This window comes from Styela clava, chromosome 8 (assembly GCF_964204865.1).
Source record: "Styela clava chromosome 8, kaStyClav1.hap1.2, whole genome shotgun sequence".
NCBI classification, from domain to species: domain Eukaryota; kingdom Metazoa; phylum Chordata; class Ascidiacea; order Stolidobranchia; family Styelidae; genus Styela; species Styela clava.
Genome location: NC_135257.1, coordinates 9,112,773 through 9,132,869, shown reverse-complemented (window position 1 = coordinate 9,132,869; position 20,097 = coordinate 9,112,773). Strand labels below are relative to the sequence as shown.

Sequence of the window (20,097 nt, the reverse complement as noted above, 5' to 3'; positions counted from 1 at the left end):
CTGAGCGGATAATGAATTCAAAGTTTGAATACTTGAACACAACTCCAATCCAATCTATGAGTTATTTGGGAATATATATCATAGATTTTGATCAGAGGTTTTCAACCTTTTTTGTGGAGCGAAACCCTAGTAAAACAATCGAGGAGCCCTCTTGCAATAGTTTGATTGTATTCTGTTGTCTGAATTATATAAACTATATAATATATTCCTAATGACGAAACAAAAGGACCTTTAAAGTGTAAAAAGTTTGATAATAGTGACAAACCTAATAGGGATTTTATTATATTTAAACACTATTATATTTATAGACTCCTGAGTTTGAAAGAAAACTTGCAGTTGCAGAACCCTCCACTGTATTGACGGAACCTCTATTTGAAAAAAACATTGATTTGGACTTTTTGAAGGTTATCATTTCTAGCGGGTGCAAGTTTTCTGTATAATACTCGGTACTGCTTATGTCCTATCCTATGATATACAGAGTATCCCTCCCTTTTTTAATTCCCTTCACGCTAAGAACTTTTATGCACCATACAAGGCGTAAACCAGCGCTTCGTCCTCCAACATATCATCGCATTGGAACAGACGGCATGAAAATTGTCAAATGCAATTGCGCAATTTGGTGAGAATGCGCATTTAGTAGAACTGTATCTCCGGTGTTGGTCTTGGCGGGTTTAAAGTCTGGAGTTCTCTTCATCTTCTTTTTCCGTTTGTTTTTTCCCAAAGTTGGGACAAAATGGAATGAATCTTGTCCAACCACAGTCAGTTTTAAACGGAAGATCATATACAGAATCGTTTGCTTCTTTTTCGTTTTCCGTCATATCACCGTGTTGCCATCTTAAGAGCCCACGACTTTCTGTTGATCCTAATAGTGAATAAAGAATCGACTCTTATTACTTTGAACGGATTGAGATTCCTGGATTTTATATTTATCGCAGGCTATGCCACAGCAAAACTATATATATATATATAGCAAACCCCTATTCATTTTCCGCCTTACCATTTTAATTTATGGAATTAGCTACCCAGTTCAATTACATCTGAGACCAATATGAGTTTGATGGTGGATGATGTATACGCCATGGTGCCAGCGCCGGATTACCATTAAACAAAATAAGCACGTGCTTAGGGCACCAGCAAAGAGGGGCACAACAGAAATTTTTATAGCAGAGTTTTATATAGTTTATCAGTGTTTATTTAAAATATTACGAGTTTACCATACGACTCAAACTTCAAAATGTTCGCTTATCTTTCGTCTTCAAGTATCATATTATCCTTCTTTATCAAAAATAAACACTGAAACTTATTTATTGAACACAAAATGGGCCTATAAGTCGTTTTGTAAGTCTGGAGTTTTTTGATAAGGTAGACCAGGGTGGTCCAAACCCTGTCATGCTGATACATTCCGTGCGGCCCACAGAACAATTTTAGCGTATATTTGTATCTACTAGCAGAGCGTTTTTGAGTTTGAGTTTTGAATCCCGAGATTCAAACCCCTTTTTCTAACGCTTTGTGCCTTTATTTCACCAAAAACACTCCTCTGTTTTCAAGCGTGGGCCATAACGCAGAGCCGATTTACCGCCGCGCAATCCATTTTTTTTATTCAGCAATGTCCCCAAATACCAACTTAGACTGACTTAAATCGACATCAAACGCGAGATGCGGAAAATACGACGTTAATTTTAGGAAATTAATGTTTTATTTACTGTTGGTTGTGATTATTTTTAATGGATAATACACTTATGCGGTTGATTGTTTTTATAATTAAATTACACATATGGGGGCACCTAAGTCTCCAGTGCTTAGGGCACAAAAAGGGCATAATCCACCCCTGCATGGTGCGACAACTTTTTGTCGCTCGAGGGCCAAATTAGGGATTGCAAATCTAGAAGGGCGCACATATTTTCGTGGATATATACTCGTGGACTCAAGGCGTCTTACTTGGCAAAAAAATTACATGTGACAAGCTAAGAACATTTTTTAAATCGGCATCACTAATCCTAGTTCTCGGCTTGTACTTTGTAATGTTCATTTTCGAAAATAATTGTTCACATGCATATGTCGTTTGTCGCTAGATTTCAGTGAAACATCGTGGGTCGGATTATTTTACTCCGCGGGCCGTAGGTTGCCGATCCCTGATGTAAGCGACCTGCGATCACGTGAACCAGATTGTGCCAACGTTAAGTGCTCTCGCTCGACACTTAAGAAGAAAATTTTACCAAATTATTCTAGTTGCAAAATTGGTAAAACACCCACCAGGCATTGTGTTATCCAAAATACAGGCGACGATAGAAGAAACGAGCATTCCAGTTCCTAGTATTGCACGAAATATTTCGTTCAGTTCAGTAATTCCAACGTCAATTCCTTGTGGATATTGTTTTAGATACATTTCAAAAGCAATACCTATGAATACACTGAACCCCAGAACGAACATGTTTCTGTTAAAAAATATTGAAGGATATTATATTTGTCCCGTGCAATGTTTTGACTTAGCAGAACTCAAATTTTAACAATAATTTTGTAGGATAAAATGAAATGATTAATATATATATACGAGAAATGCAAAAAATTCAGATTCATACAAATAAAAATAGAGCATTTAATTTTTATGGCGTCCAACATAAACATAATATGTATATGACTATCTGTGGGACACGATATGTAAATATGGATCGTTTTATTATATTGTCGTTTTTGTTGGTATTTTTCTTCTTATTGTCCATATATTTGAGCATCGCTCTCTTGTTTAATATTAATAATAATAAAAACAATGTTCACGGAAGTTGGGGTAGCAAAGAAAGAAAACAATATAAACAGGCTTGTCCATAGGAATGGGATGGAATGGGACAGCATACATGTGTATTTCCCATGGGACACGAAAACCGTATGATTTTCCGGGAAATGATGGTAAAACATTTCGTTATGGATTTCGTGTTCATATATTTGAGCATAGAGCAAAATATAAACAGCAAAATATATTCAGCATAAACAATATACCTCGTGAACACATGTATAATAGTTATGAATATAAAGTTAACAAAGTCCGTAAATTTTGTTGTTTTGCATGTCTCTTCGTACATGTAGTCCTATTTAGTAGACACTAAACCTATATTTAACAACTTTTATTGAATTTTATTCCAATGGATATCCCATGGGATGGGATGGGACAGGCATAATTGCTATGGGATGGGAATGGGACAAAAGAATGTGTCGCATGGACAAGCCTGGATATCAACTATCTCAATAATTCATATATATATATGTCAATGAATTTTTTAACTTAACCTTACATTCCACATTATTTTCCACGCTGGAGAATAAATATACCGATATATAGTACATAATTAATGATTTAGAAAAAAAAGCGTTGAAACGTGTAAGTTTTAGTCTCCAACTGGCACAATTTTCATCATTATATATTATAACTTTTGGTTCCATTACATTTGAACCCATGACAATTGCACCTGCATACTATTGCACCTATGGTAATTTATTTTTTTGGATTTTTGGACCCATACTAACCCTAACGTAATGGGTTTTAGCACTCGCATATAGATTGAACCCGCGGATTTACACATGGGTTCAAATGTACGTGGATTCAAATGTACGGTCACCTATCTTTTTCGTCGTCTGCAAATACTTACTGTCCAAATCATTTTTTTACCAACCTTAAACAGGATAATGATTTTTGTTCAATATCCATGAAAATTACCTTGTATTCGATAAATCAGCGTAAGCAGCAGTACCCGCGCCAACACTAAATAAAAATCCTGCCACAATACATAGTTGACCTCCGACCACAGGAAGCGGCAAAGTAACAAAAACGCTGCAAAACTTTGTGATCAGTCCGAATACTGCGAATATGATTCCCATTGCTTGAAGTGTCTGAAAAATTGCGTTTTACTGTTAAATAAAATAAACTATAAACAGCTGATCACTAATGTTACATTGTGTTTGTGTATGACGCTAACGTACCCTTCTACTGTGAATTCTGGTCACTTTAAGTCCGATCAAATTTGAAGCAAATGTGGTTGTAGCGTTTCCAGTTCCTACTAGTCCATGTGCAAGAATCCCAAACCCTTCAACCATAATTCCCCTGGAATAGAAGTAATCCTTTAATACCGTATAAGACGTTACTTAGTAACCTAATATTTTCAAAAATAGCGTGTATTAGTTGCGGAATTGAGTGAAGCCTTAATGTAAGGTATTTACGAGGTTCTATTGCAAAAGTCGTATTATATTTTTATTTACCCTAAAATAAGTTATGCAAATTACCTGTTGATGGCATGCTTTGGAATAACCGGACTCTTAACGATTTTTGCACCAGCATAATAATCGCACAAAGAGTCGACAATCCCAACAACAAGAGCGGCTATGAAAATCAGAACAGTTGAAATGCTGAAAGTCGGCCATCCCCACTGAAAAGGGTAGGGAAAAGAGAACCTGAAAATTGAATTAATTTGGTTGAATATTTCGTTAAGTTATGTTATTTCTCTACCCGTCGTAAATAGTTTCATCATTTCCAATTTTTGTGGAAACCAAATAAAAACGGATGACTGCGCCTGCGGAATACAAAAAAAGGGATTAAGAATTTCTTGTAGGAAACAACAGAATAATTGATTTAGGTAGATTAAGTAGTCAATCCAACCGATGAGCATGTTCCATGCAGGCAATGTTGTTTTCAACAATACACGTTTCAAATATTAGACTATATACACAGGTCATTAACTTATACCTATATCGTTCAATTTATTTTCATCTTACCATGGGCTGTTAGAAATAACATTAGGAGATATATCTGTTCTCGCTCTGAAGGATTTCATTGATTTATCTTGCGGTAAAACATTGGTTATTGTGAGAATGTAACTCAAAAGCCATCCGGAAAGTAGAGCAATCAGAAACTGTAAAAAATCGAATCATTTACAAACTAGGTAAATAATATATATATAAAAGTGTGTAATAGGCTATATAATTTTTTGGAGTGATTGGGTTCGAATCTATTGGAGTTCGCGACATTTCTAAATACTAGCAGTCGCAAATCTTAAATAAACTACTTCCTTAGAAATACTTCAAAGGCGCTCAATGCAATTCATACAGAGAATGTTCAATTTTACTTTTTGCAGTGAATACGAAAATAATCTATTGGGAAGTTTATGGAGTTCAAGAATTTAACATGAAAATAGGATTACTTTTTCTGTACATTTGCTTAAAATCCGTGTTTATATCTATACGAATTTATGTATTATTACCGGAAACATCGCAAACAAAGGTTTCTTTGTTGATGAACATTTCTTCTTTCTTGTGCTGCAGATAGGCAACGGCACATTGACTTTGGACAAGTATTGGAATACGATAACGATCAATATATAGCTGTAAAATGTATGTATATACCAGAAATAATAAGTTTTATTGCAATGATTATTGAATAATTATTAAACAAACACTCACCACATCGGAATTCCCCAATAAATGCTACAGAATTTGACAGCCACATCAGCAAGGGAAAACGACACAAGAAAAAGGCACGGTCCAATAGTCAATGGTCCAATAAATCGCATGGCGACTCCAATCGCTCCCGAAGCCCCGATAAAAATTTGAGCAATGCCGACAATAATAATCGCTCCTTGTGCCTATATTTTTAAATAAAGTTTGCATTCAAAACGATGATGAATGTAACATTATGAATTTATGAGAGTGTCAATCGGATAGAATTGGATGGATTCGATTAAGACGAATTTGCTGAGACTCCATTAAAATAATTAAAGACACTTTCGAAATTTACGTTCTAAGAAGTGAGAGATTATATACGTGAAATCGTGACCAGCGAAAGTATTTATTCTTTCGTAACATTCTATTATTACCTAGATTATAAGGTACAGGTCGATGAGCGGAATTTTCCAAATTCATCTCTGTATTGAAGAAAAAAAAAATTGAACATTTCAAATTATAGTTACGCAACCGCAACCGAGAATGCAACCTGTGATCTTGATACTAGTGTTGGCGATTCATGCTTGGATATATAAAAATAAGTAGTTTCGATGCAGACTATCGTTTACCTCTCTTATTCTTATCTGCCAAACTTCATCGCTTCCGAGAAATTCACCGTCAATATCTTGATACAGGTAAGAGACGTTTGATGACCAAGTAAAATTGATATCAGTAAGGTTTTCAATACGTGAAGGACATTTCCATTTCTCACCTCTCATCAACGCAGTGAGAGAAACAAAATAAGATAATGAGATAATTTGAGCTGTTGGCAATCTGAAATAGATGAATGTGTGACATAAATTATGAAATGTTTTCAATTATTAACTACTTCATTAACTACTTGTTTTATACGTTAGCAAATGCCGGTACATTTTCGTCGCTACTGGTGATAGTTGTATGTATTTTAAAATATCCACTATGAAGAATAATAATATAATACACACCTTACACCAAATGTCGTTTGAAAAAACGACACGACTCCCGCCAAGAAAAAGAATGCTCCTATTATTTTTGTTTTTGATATTTCGGTTTCTGGACTGTCATCAAAACACAAAACTCCAAATAACATCAACGGAATACCAATGACACCATCGATGGAGAGAAGAACGTGCTGAAATGTAAAACAATACTGTATTATAATGTGTTCCTGATTTGACACTAACTTTCTGGACCAAACATGGAGGTTAAAATGGCATTATTTATGTCAAAGCAGAGATTTCCTCGAATTGGAGGGGGTTCGGCCAATACGATAGATTTTCAAAAAAAATTGTGTTTATCCGAAATAATTATTTAAAAATAAAAAATATTAAAATTAAAATTCGCTCAAAACGAGGTGGCAGCAATCGATCAGCCGGGAATTCACCTATGCAGTGCCATTTTGAATCAGCAAATTTGAGTGGAAACGTGCCCCTGAATTCCCAACAATAATAGATGAAAAAAAGTGACAAGGTGACATATTTTACGGAGTCGTTCCCGTTTTCTGTCGCATCGTCAATTCACCAAGTACAACCATTTCTGTTTCTAGTAATAATGATATTACTTCAGATATGTAACAATGACACTGAATTATTATCTGGGCACTCGTGTGCTCGTACTATGTTCAATAAACAACCTTTCTCACCTGAATTCCCATAATAAAGGTCAACCCAATGGGTGGGTTATCGTTAACTCCGTATAAGACATCATCAGCATTTGCCTCGGCTTCTTTTTCTTTTCTTCTTCTGTTCGTATCGATATCATCGCCGTTAGAAGTAACCTCAATACTAGATATGCATATTTCGTCAACCATTTTATACTTTATATATAAGCTACAACAAAAATATATTTTACTTTTATGCGTTTAGACGTTCACCGTCGCCCTAAATGCAGTAAAGGTATCAAAATATTATTATTTTTTAATCTCCTCGCTGCCTGTCTGTATTATTCAAGCTCGGATAAAGTATTCGGCATAAATCTGGATTAACCGGCGCTTAAAACTGAATTTCGTTTACCGGGAATTAACCAACGCGCATTCGGACATTGCGCTTCAACGTGTTTATAACTTTTTTTCAAAAGTGCCTGACGTGATCAAGTAGACTATTGACGAGCATTTGAATGTACTTGAATTATAACGGGATAAATTCACACGTTTTTCATTTCGTTTTTGAACTTCGCAGATAGGAAATATACAAACAAGTGGGAATCTTGTAAACCATCATGCATCAACGTCTAACATGCAAAATTTGGCGCTCCGGAAGCATTCGTACCAAGATGACGCGCAACCTGAACAACCCTAACACATACTATGTTCAGGTTGTACGCTATCTTGATACGAATACTTCGGGAGCACCCACAATATTATGCCCGAACATACTGACATATGATGTGTGATATAACAAAAAAAGAATTTGAATTGCATAGTGCAAGTACACTTTTCACACAATGCTCTTAATTAATTAATAAACAATGAATAAATTTTAAATGATTTTAAAACTAAATATGGAAGGAGTAAATACAAGATTCAAAGCCGAATCAAAGAGGAAAGCTGGTAATTCCGCGCAAACATGAATGTTTGATATTACTAAATTCTTCCAACTGCGCCATCTCTGATTCTAGTCGTAAATTTTTAAGTCAACGTGACATGATCTAAAAAATTATTACTAACAATTGAACACCGGTCTCGCCCTATATTGTCGGTAACCCAACCTTGTTTTTGTAACCCCAAAAATTACAGAGAACCTATTAAACGCAGGTAATAAAATCTTCCCCGTGTTCTTAAATCACTATTTCCAACAGTTCATCTGGAGAAGATATCAGATATGTCGATGTCAGTTACACCTACAATGATGACTCCCACACAGCACATTTTATTTCTGATAAATATTCATCCTTTCATCCTTTATATATATATATATATAAAGCGCCATTTTAAATAGAATGTGATATACAACCGCCCATTTTTTTATACTTTTTTAAATAATTTTATCGCAACTCTTTAGTGGTATTTTCAAACACCAGGGATATTTTTAGCCCATGACTACGCAATTTCATATGAGCACGTAACTTGTTTTGCTTAGTTGCAAATATATATATATCAGTAAAATGACATGGACTAAGATTAAAAAAGTTTAGATTTTCAGAATATTTATATTTGCATACAATTAGCTGAATAAAACATTTATACTTTAACAAAAAATGTTGTTGTTGCATGAATCAATTCTCTCGCCGTTTGAAGAGATTTGACCTGCGGCTAGTAAACGAACTAGGCGTTATCATATCGGCTTACATTTCAAGCGAAAAACTCGGCCACTGGTTATATGTTCATGGCAAATAAAAAAAATATCTCCACTTTGATCAAGTAGCAAAATCACTGGGAAATTGTTCATTGAAATCTAAGTTCTTCTTCCTTGTTTACTTCCTGCTTGCGGTTCACAGGTCGCTCGATCGAGATTTTACCAAATTGTTAAATAAGAATAACAATGTCTTTTTGCGCGAGTAAGTTGTTGTTGTTACATGTTTTATGGCGCTTATAACTTCAGTGGTCTTTTGCGCCATTGATCAATTTGAATTTTGAAAATCCCATACTAACATATTATACATTTTTTATAAATAAATAATTATACGATTAAATCAATTATAATAAGTAATTTATCTAGGTTTCAATGATATTCATGTTACTGAGCATTTCTTCTGAGCTTTGTGAATCACTGGAATTCTCTGATAAATATATTGTGTATTTATATCATAGTGGGATACGCTCTCGGGTACAAAACAATGTTCGTAATATCCGTCGGAATGACAGCCAATTCTATGTAAATGTAAATTCAGGGCGCAATGACCGGTTTGAATCGGAATAGAAGAACTTGATATTAGCTCGAAAAATCTTTGTTTTCGAGTCGTGACATCGTGGTGGGATAAAATATTTTATAATGTCTTGCTACATCGCTATTAACATATTCCGTATTCCATTTTTTAAACAATATTTAATGCGAGATACTAAATATCTGAATTGAATAATTCATTAAAAAATGCAAGATTACTGAAAAAGAAAGGGCGAAAGAGTTTCTTTTCAACTTCACCCTGTTTTATAATCTAATCTCGTTTAGTTCAGCAATGATCTTCACTCCTTGTTTTTCAATTGCCGTGGAACGCTGGTGGAAAACCACTGCTCTAGATTAATCAATAAACAGTTGATATCATACAACACATTATGAGACTTTGAGAGACTTTTCCCGGAATGATAGTTAGAAGTTTTGGATTGTCTTTAGCAACAGCGACAATAATATAAGATGATGCACAAATCACAAATCTATTTTTAAAACGCACGATAGCTGTTTTTTACAATTTTTCGAAGTATTTGATTATACCTTTCTCATAGAATCTGAATCGATTATCAGGTGAAAGTGATGATATTCGCGTTATTTAAATATTTGTATCAATCGGTATGCTAATATGAAATCGTATTAAAGATAATGAAACACAACATATACATTGAAACGCCAGATTTCTTTTATCAGAAATATATTCGATTCGATATATCACTGTACACATGCAATCGAAATATATGGCATTCCGTATTTAATAATGACGAACGTGTACTTTGAAGATAATAACATCAAATAATATTAACAAAATTACTGGGACAGATCACTCAGATTTTAACTACATGGTTCGAATATCATCGGAGTCTAACTTTTGTATAATAATTTAAACTTTACTTGCGCTTCAACGGGTATTCTTCTTTTAAAAATAGTCGTATAATTTTCTCTGTGATTTTTTGACTTTCACGCAGTTCCCATTTGATTTACAACCCAGGTTACTCATTTTTAATAGCTATTCTAGAATCTAGATACATATTTAAATCATAAAATTCCAAGCGAAATGGCTGGCATTCGAAGTATGAAATAATCATCACTTTATCGTTTTTGGTTTTCGGATCAGTTACCATTACATGGTTTTACATAGTTATCTTAGTGTTCAGCTAAGCGAAATATATATATTGAGTATTCAATTGTGAAATAATAAATTCAGGTTGTTTCGAAATACGATCTTAAGAAAATACTTCTGGAAGTTACGTAAATTTTTCGACTACTTATTTCAATTCAGCAACGCAAGCGAAATTTTGATATCATCTTTACGATGTATACCAAATATTGATATGTATCGAAAATTGCCACATTCAGTCAGCACATTTTACCGCGTTCAGATTAAAGATTAAAAGCGTAAAAAACAACGTAATAACTGTGAATAAGCGACGCCCTGATGATGTCATGTAATCCATCCTAGATTTAGGACTCTCAAATATCGCTGATATATGGCAGAGGTGGCCAACACGTCAGGTCGAGCCAACACGTCTTAGGTGGTCGATCGCGTCTGATGTTAAGAAATTTGATAACATACCTCAAAAAATTGCCTCGAACCAGTTTCATGCAGCGCAGGTTGTGTGTTTTAAAACAGGAATTACGAGGTTGGCGTGACGCAGTCGGATAAAGCCCAAAAGTGATCAAAACATCGCGAGTTTTCACTCACTTTGAATATATTTAAGATGTAGAGTTTACTGTTCTGATCAGTTTTTTTAATTAAAGAAGTCATATAAAGCCTTTAGTTATTTTAAAATTGCCTTCAGTCAAATGCCGTGGTATTTTCGGTATCTGTTCTCGTGTTTGGTTTTGTAATTTCGCCCAAAATTACATTCTTTCGTGACAGATATTACTTGAAAACACACCAGACACTGTGGTTTAACGTTGTTGTGGCCCTGTGGGTGAAGAAATTCGTTTATTAATCTCAGTTAACTTTGGCCACCGTTTTTATTAGACTCATTGTATGATGGATTGTTATGTTTGACTAATTTTATTACTTGTAGCGTGAGTAGGCCAGGTGCTATCGCAAAAAAAAGTCCGTCTAAGTTGGGACTCCGGACTCAGCTAAAAAAAATTGGATCGCGCGGCGCTAAGTCAGCTCTGCGGTTCGTCACTGCTGCCCCATGACCAACCAGTGATTTCCCTACACCCCCTTCTAAAATTTCAAACATCAATAATTTTTGAGGTGAGATTTCACACTGTAATTCCTAACTCAATTATAAGGGTATTTAAGTATATAGACCAGTGGTTCTCAACCTTTTATGGCTCGTGGCCCCCTTCCGGCGTCTTTTTGCACTTGTGGCCCCCTTGTTCGCCATTCCAAAAAACTAAATGTGTTGGATTGTATTATGTTATTACGACTTTTATGAAATGCAAAAGCAAACCACAGACAAGAAAGTAAAAGCTTTCTAGTATACAATCAATGGAAATCTTGTGCTTGGGACTGTCTGACAAGGTTTCTTATATTGGACACCGGTTTGATATAGCCAGACGAATGTCACTGTTAACACCAAGACGGTTTTTAGATCTAGTAGGTAAGAATCTGATACGCCACTTCATAGCTGCATTCAAGACCGGGCTCATTCTCTGACAAAACCAGACCTTTCACCCTGGGTTGATTTTTTGTCATGGTGGTTTTGGAGTGTAGATGGACGTAATGATTTATTGCTAATTACATACGAGCAATGCAAGCATTGAGCACATTTCTGTCATCTCGGTTTACTTTGGTAAAGCCAAAGCCAACGTAACTGTCGTTCCATTTTCGTATTTTGAGCATTATGAATTTACAAATGGGTTTTTGCGTCTCTAATACGATAGCAAAGGTTATCTGACAGTCTGGTGAAATTGCCCGTCTACAGGTTAGACGGCCTACCGGCGAACTATTTTGATTGGTAGATTCCAAGTTCCATTATGATCAAACAATTCACACACAAGAAAGTGAATACACCATGCGATAGCAAACACCTATTCAAGCAATAAACGGATGAACGAAGAATCTTATTTTAATTAAAAGGAAAGTATGCAAACGGAGTCGCTTTATGATCATTCCTTAGCCTTGTGTCGTGGCTCCCCTTGAGCTGCTTCGTGGCCCCCTTGGAGGGCCCCCGGCCCCGGTAAAGAACCACTGATATAGACTATGGCATATTTATCAGTGTAGATTAGGGTTTCCAAATCGCAGTCCGCAGTCCCGCGTAACGATTTAAAATGGCCCGCTTAACTTGAGCGCAATAGTTTAACACTTTATGTGTTTACTTTTGAGTTTTAGATACCTTCTATCGTTACATCATTATAGCAGTTTAAGCACGTTTATTTCGTAACAATTGAATTATGCCGGTATTTTATGTATACGTATTCGTATTAGGATTTCACACTGCAGTATTTTAGATATCAGCCGTATATAATGAAAGCTTAAAGATGTCACAAAACGAAAACTAGACACAGACGTTAACTAAAACAGACGTTTTTGTAGATGAATGAAAGCGTTTTTTATTTTTTTATTGAAAAGAATCAAACTTCAACGGTTTGTCTTCCTTGCCAACAAAATATTTCAGTTCTGAAGCTATATAACATTATGCGCCATTATGATCAGTTGACGCGCATTTCAAAATTTAATTCATTGCTCAATTCATACAAAAGTCAAACAAACATGTTAGAAAAAATGAAAAGAAAAATGAATCTACGTTGTTGGCCAGTTAGAGTGTAGCCCGTAACATTGCTGAAAAAGAATCGCTCGTTTGTTGAGGGGCAATTTTCGGGAGAAAGTATGCTGCAAGTTTTGGAAGTCATTTCTCCTGATAAAAAAGTTAATTTTCCAGCATCAGGCTTTCTAACAACACAATTGTGAACCCTAACAAATTAAAACTTTGGTCGAGACTGGCAGACAATCACTTGAATGCGTTATTTGGAATACAATGTAATGAATTGGAGCCACGTTTTGAACATTTGATTTCGAGCGAACTCGAATTACACATATATCTATAAATACAATGTATACATACACTATGTTAACTAAACTAAATTATGGCATTTCGTTTTTTATATATACATACACATTGGGATGTTTTTTGTGTAACAAAACAAGTCATAAGTAGCCATTCATACGATGTCATATGCTAGATGAGCAAGTACTTTCATTAGTTACTATCAGTTGCAAATTACTTGTTGAAAACCGTGCTTGTTCCTTATTTCTCGGGAATTCTATCAGCTAACTATTATAAATATTCATTTTATTACATAACAAACTGCGATGCTAGGTGTATCTAAAATCAAGCTTAGAGCCTATTTTGGTGCCTATTTCTCGAATTTTTCTCAGGGTGCTTGAGCGCGCCTTGAACCCCAGCCGTGCCGTCGCGCACTTTTTGTCGATCTTCTTTTCTGACCATCCAATTTTATTCTGCTATGTATTTTGCCTCGCTGTCAATCAACTTGGAGAAACCCTCATAAATACATACCAATTTTTTAAGGATACAAATAGTTTCATCGCTAATAGCAAATTATTTACCATCCCCTAAATTTCGAAACACCCCCCTATAATGAAAAGCTGGGGAACACACTGTGACCAACACTTGAAAATAGAGGAGCGTTTTACTAAAATAAAGCCACAAAGCGTCTCTCCAACTGAGGAGTTACTTGCGCAACTCATCTCATCGGCATGGCCCCGTCTGCAAAAGACAATTCATTCTTCTTGTACCGATCACAGGACGTCATTCCCGCATTGGCACCATCTTGAGGTTTAAAGATACAACATTGAAATTCCGTGCTTTTAACAAAAATTAATCTCGCGTCGGGATTACAAAATTCTCAGTTGGAATAGTTTAAAAACAACTTAAGAATGTTCTGCCAATAAATACAAATATCTGCCAATGATTTAGTGCACGCTAAAATTGTTCTGCGGGCAGCACAGAATGTGTGCATGGACCAGCCTGTTGTACAGGGTGTCCAAAAAGTCCCGCCCGATTTCATAGCAATACCAATTGCAAGTTTGAATAAATTTTGATGCATGATAAATGGGAACTACAACATTCAACATCTATACCAGGGATGGCAAACCTTTTTCAATGAATGGGTCAAAAATTATAATTTTATCGCGGAATAAAAGAAAGTGGGTCACAGATATTCAATTCACGTTTGTATATATAAGAAACTTCTGAAACGAATCTTATAAGCTGGTGTTGGTGTAGTTTTGGGCTTTACTTATGCAGTACTTCTATCAGAGACTTTTTATGGCACTCGGTTTTATGATATTAGAGTACGAAAAAAACGCATATGAATTACCAAAAACGTTTAGGATGATGCGTTAAATTATTTTACGGTTCTAGTGTTTGGAGGTAATTCCACTTTGATAGTGTTATAATTTTCGATCAGCTTCCAACCACATTAAGCCACTTTCACACTGCCCCATTGTAATATCAGATTTCTAGATTTTCATTCCAAGTCTGAAAGATTTTGTTTTCACAACGGCATTGTAGGCGAGAAACTAGTAAAATGCAAAGTAGCATCTAGTTCTCGTATAACCCCTAAAACAGTCTGCAGATGCACTTCCAAAAAAGACAGGCGTTGCGAGAAATGAACAGATCAATTGCATTGTTATGTCATAAACGATGTCAGGCCCAATAGCTGAATAACGGTACACAGCGGTGCATACATGCGTACAAGATTAGGGGTTTTAAAAATGACCGTACCGGCCCGAAATCAACATTTTGAATATGAGCGATCGCAGCCCTCCCTGACTGTCCAACTGACGGTACATTATAATAGTTTAGTTATTGTTAGATTAATTTAAGGCCGGTTTTATCAATCTTTATCACTGATATATTAGCATTTTATTTTATTCGTGCCTTCGCTTGGCGGGTCACAAATAAAACGCGGTGGGTCACTTTGTGACCCGCGGGTCAGTGGTTCGCCATCCCTGATCTATACCATCCAATTAGAAACAGGTTGACTATAAATCTTTTTTGAAATTGAAAAAAAAAAAAATTCGATTTTAAAGACTTTACAATCGGGCGAAACTTTTCGAACGCCCTGTATAACAAAAAATGAAAGTTCGGAGATTTGGGATTTGAAATAATACCCAGAGAACGTTGATTTAAAATATTCAGCATGAATTCCTAACGTTTTTCACAACAACTCGAATATTTAGAATCTATAAGCAGAAAGCAGCATCTAAAAATGTTATAATGCAAAAGTACGCCCAAACCTGCGAAATTTTCGATGGAGTACACCGAGGTCAATCATTGTCAGGACCACAGAAACGCATATCTGTGCGAAACTACACATAGCTAAGATATATTATGAGTTGGAGTTTGAATATTTCCAGTGAAATAAAGTTATATTTACATTATTAATAGACTTGATGTTATAAATAACTTAATGATATACAAATGTTTCAGAGGACCTTCGTCGAACCCCTGGATCAGCTCTATCTAACCTCTATCGATTTGTGCATGACCTCATTACAGATCGGGCGATCGCGAGCTCTTTTGACAATTTTAGTCGATGGCCACCCCTGATATACGGTAATTGGGCGCTCCAGAAGTACGTGTACCAATATGGAGGGATTTAATTTTGTTCGCCTACTTTACATCAAGTTGTGTAAAGGAACTGACTATAGACAGGGGGTATATTTACTTGGCTAACACAGACAGTACCCGAACTCGTAATAAGAGAAATTCGAATAGAATTATGGCCTAACCCTAACCTGGTACAGATACTACGGGAGTACCGGTATTCGTGTATGATAGAGAAAAGTTGAATGCATCACTTAAATTTTTCTACGAAATATTTTGATCAAATTTCTCATGTTTAATTACAATGAACAAACTCGATAGAAGTACATAGCGTAATTTATATCAAGTACGAAAAAGGAAAAAATATTTATTGGTTAACGCATGGTTAAAACCAGTAAAACAATTTACAGATTATGTTCTGTTACCATAATTATCATTCGCGAAACGACGCACAGATTGATCAGCTACGTGGAACTTGACCCGCCAACGATCGGCAATGAAAGCGGGACAAGAATGTTGCATGATTTTGTAAAAACGGCACAAATGACAGAGTGAATTGCTATTGCTTATATAACATTTAGTGATAAAATAGTTGAAACTGTATCATTTATTGTCACACCACGAAAGCAAGCCAATGATTACAGCCATGTCTAAAATCTTTCCAAGTGAAAAGTGTCCGAGTGGCCGCGGAAAAGCTTACTGTTGCGTCACTATTGCATCTTGTAGATTAGTAAACGCTACGCAAATAAACACGGGGGAATCCATTCGACTGACTAATAGATTTCCGCATTTTAATTTCAAGTCAATGATTAGTTTTCAATAAAAATTTTCTTTGAAAGTAGTTAATTTTTAAAGCATTAACAAGAACCGCAGGAAAGGTTGTTGCGGCTCTCAAAACCTAGTTTAAGAATCACTGATCTGACCTATTCATGTAAATCTACGCACAACTTACGTCTGACATTTTCTGTTATCTGCATGTTCTTATTGTAAATGTCATAATTGTAATTTTGTAGCAGTTTGATACCTTATTAACGGTACACAAATGCTCTTGTCGTAAAAATTTATTAAATTTGTTTGGTTTCATTCCAAAAAGCATAGAATGTTTTCAGAAATTCACGATCAGATTCGGTACAAAACGCAGAGTTCAAAACATATACAAACTACAAGGAATTTTGGGCAGCACTACTAGAAGTTCCCGAGTATCGCAATCTTGCACAGAAAGCTGTCACCATTCTCGTCTGAATGCCTACAACCGTGGTACTCAAAGTGGGCGTCGTCAAGCGGGCTATTTTCCACCGCCCGTGAAATGGTGGCACTTGACTTATTACTTATCGATTTTAATCGGTGAGTATGTTGATAGGTATTTGTCTGTATGTCTGTTAGATGCACGCGATATCTAACGAAAGCAAGATGGAATCTGCTCCAGATTTTGCATGTGCATTCATCATATGTCGGACCAGAAGCCTATTGATTTTGGATGAATTATGTCGTATAATTAGCGAGTTATTAATTAATTAGTGATGGGACACAAGGTGTCACCATGGAGTATGAGCGCTGTTTTGGGGATCCCCTAACTTTCGATCGATCAGTCTTCGGTCTCTGACCGATATTCTCGTTTTATAGTTGAGAATTATATTGAATTTAGTTCACATGAGCTTTATGACCTCGCTATAGCAGAAAAGTTCACTGCTTCTCATCCCTGATGTACAGAAGTTTCACTTTCCGCGAAGTGTATCTTTTGTGACAACCCGTATTTTTATCTATAAAGGCTGTTATTTGTTATTACTGCTATATTTTGTATTTTAATGTTCGGGACACTGATGGCGCTGTAACACTGTCAATCTGTCTTTTGGTATCCAGTAAAGATAGGCTACCAGTTGCAGAAATTTAAAAGTATTTCATCCATATTTTTACACCAGACATCAAATCCATTCTTGCTCCGTGTGCCTAACATTTCTATAGCTTGGTATGACGTCAGTTATAGCCAAGATATGACACAGAAACTTAGTACACAAAAGAGCAATGAAAAACTATAGAAAATGTCTCTTATTCAACACGGAGTGTTGAGTAAACTATTGCTATTGGTGATAATCTTGGATATCACAAATGACGCCTCTTTCTTTATTAAGATTTCCTGAGAACATTTATATTGGATGATCACTAACCTCACCCCGACTGTGTAATATCCAAAGCAACTATGGGTAATATCCAAATTGTCAAATGAGCACTATAGCTATTTAAAGATGGGTCGAGTCAGGGATTCGACAAACCCGAGTAGTGGACACATTTCGAAATTATGTTGCAACAATGCGAGCTCATCTTCTTGTCAAACGGTGCCACAGGTAGCGGTTGAACTATTTTGGCTCATGCTTTTTGATATTTTACTCTTGTTTTGGCCACAATACGGAATCGAGTGGCAGGCGATGTACAACATGATTGATAGCTTGTTTCTTTCCACTACTTCGAGTGACTACAGACGGCGCAGTAGTTCCGCCGTTCGCAACCGTTCGGAGCCAGAAAGCGTCGTCAAATTTGACGATCACATTGTTTTTACTAGATATTGTTTGTATTGAGATCCATTGAGTGAGCGCTTCACAAGTGAACATAATATTATTTACCAATGTAGCTCATGATGTGACTCCTGTCGCACAACTTTCATTATTATTATATTTATTTCCTGTGTCAATTTTTTGTGCATTTGATGTTTTTTGTGACGACGAATAAATGATTGATTGTGACAAAAAGTCATTGTCGTACAAGCAACAAGGGGTGTTGGGGATCAGTAATAGAAGAAATGACAAACAGCGTTAAGCAAACTTCGTTTCAACCTAAATTGTCAATACTTCTGTCGATCTCTACTGTGCTAAGATTGATAGATTTTCGATATAGACAAATAGTATTTGTAATGAATTACCTTAAGCCGACAAGAGCTGTTACTACGTTTGGCGGTGTGTATAAAATGTCTTCATTTTCGGGCCTTCCTTGATTTTCAGTGCTTTGCACGACTTGTAAGGTCGATGTTATATTGCTTCCATTTTCTACAGTCATTTTCAATAGTGCTAACTATTCACACCTTCTTTGATAATTGCTAGAATTTTATGATTCTAAGATATATAAAATATTTGAAATTGAATACTTAATATATATTGCTACTTAAATACCAACTGAAGTTTAATATATTACATTTTGACATTGTACAAAAAGAATAGCAGATGTGTATTTGGAAGCATCAAATGAAATTTAATTACATGATTAAAATTATAATAGTCCACAGAGACTTTCTGGGATTTGCTAAAAATATTTGAAGATTCTAACACATATTTAACCAGAGGCCTAATATCATGTTATTATATTTTTGTCTGACATAATAATGAACTTCCAATTCTTTTTCAATGACTGAATAGTTACATTCCATTCAGTTCATATTCTAAAATCGAAACAATACATTTTATATATGCAGATAAGGCTTGAAACTTACAGTCGAATTCTTCTTGTGCTTTAGCTCGTATTTTTGTTCTTGAACTGACAGTGAATGTTCAATACTATTATTTTGACATTTGATGGCTTCTGAATCATATTCACTGTTCCTGATCTGATTGATGTAAGCAACACATTATATAGTCTATCTATTATATTTTGGACTATTCTAATCTTGATAATGTTCCAACATAAATAAAAAAGTAAAAGCCCAATGCCTTGTACCGTCTTGTGATGCTCTATTCAAGTTACGATATCGAACTCAGGCTCTTGTTCTGTGCGTAGGAGAATTGCCAGACTAAATGAGATGATCTCTGCTCTAAAATGCTTTATGTGTCTGGAAAGATTTTGTGTATATTTTGTCTATGAACATTCCACGAGAATAGGCATCATAGCTTTTCAATTCCGTGGCCCCAAATCATCATTGTCATTATATATCAATATGAACATAAATTCCGTGATAATTTATTGCATGAAAAAGGAAGTTCTCAAGTATTTGTATGAGATAAGCTCTCTCGTATGAAAAAGTCGTGATTCATATAGTAAACATTTTGCAACAACACATTTGGGCATGTATTGTGCTGTGTATAAGTGTACGACAATGCTTTAAATATTCTTATCGTGGCTAATTATTGTCAAACGCTAAAATACAAGTTGAAACTTTCACATCTATGTGTTTCAGGCAGAATAATTCATTTTTTAAATGTGCGACTTCATCATGCGTGCCTCTCTTACATTTTTACTAGACAACCCCATCAGCTCCAAATCGGACTCTTTGATTGCAGAAAATA

The 20,097-nt window shown here is 35.5% G+C and overlaps 1 protein-coding gene across 1 annotated transcript; it reads right to left on the bottom strand.

Moving 5' to 3' along the window:
* Window positions 1-149: 149 nt before the first annotated feature.
* Window positions 150-19,425, bottom strand: LOC120345297 (solute carrier family 23 member 1-like). Its single transcript, XM_039414691.2, has 13 exons — window positions 19,308-19,425; window positions 18,744-18,933; window positions 7,106-7,247; window positions 6,429-6,595; window positions 6,054-6,258; window positions 5,446-5,627; window positions 5,247-5,367; window positions 4,762-4,898; window positions 4,273-4,440; window positions 3,973-4,093; window positions 3,710-3,882; window positions 2,254-2,435; window positions 150-862 (listed from the first exon to the last, which is right to left on the bottom strand). Exons 2-13 carry the CDS (start codon window positions 18,875-18,877, stop codon window positions 672-674), a joined length of 1,923 nt encoding a protein of 640 aa, XP_039270625.2. The 5' UTR covers window positions 18,878-18,933; window positions 19,308-19,425; the 3' UTR covers window positions 150-671.
* Between the last annotated feature and the right edge of the window lie 672 nt (window positions 19,426-20,097).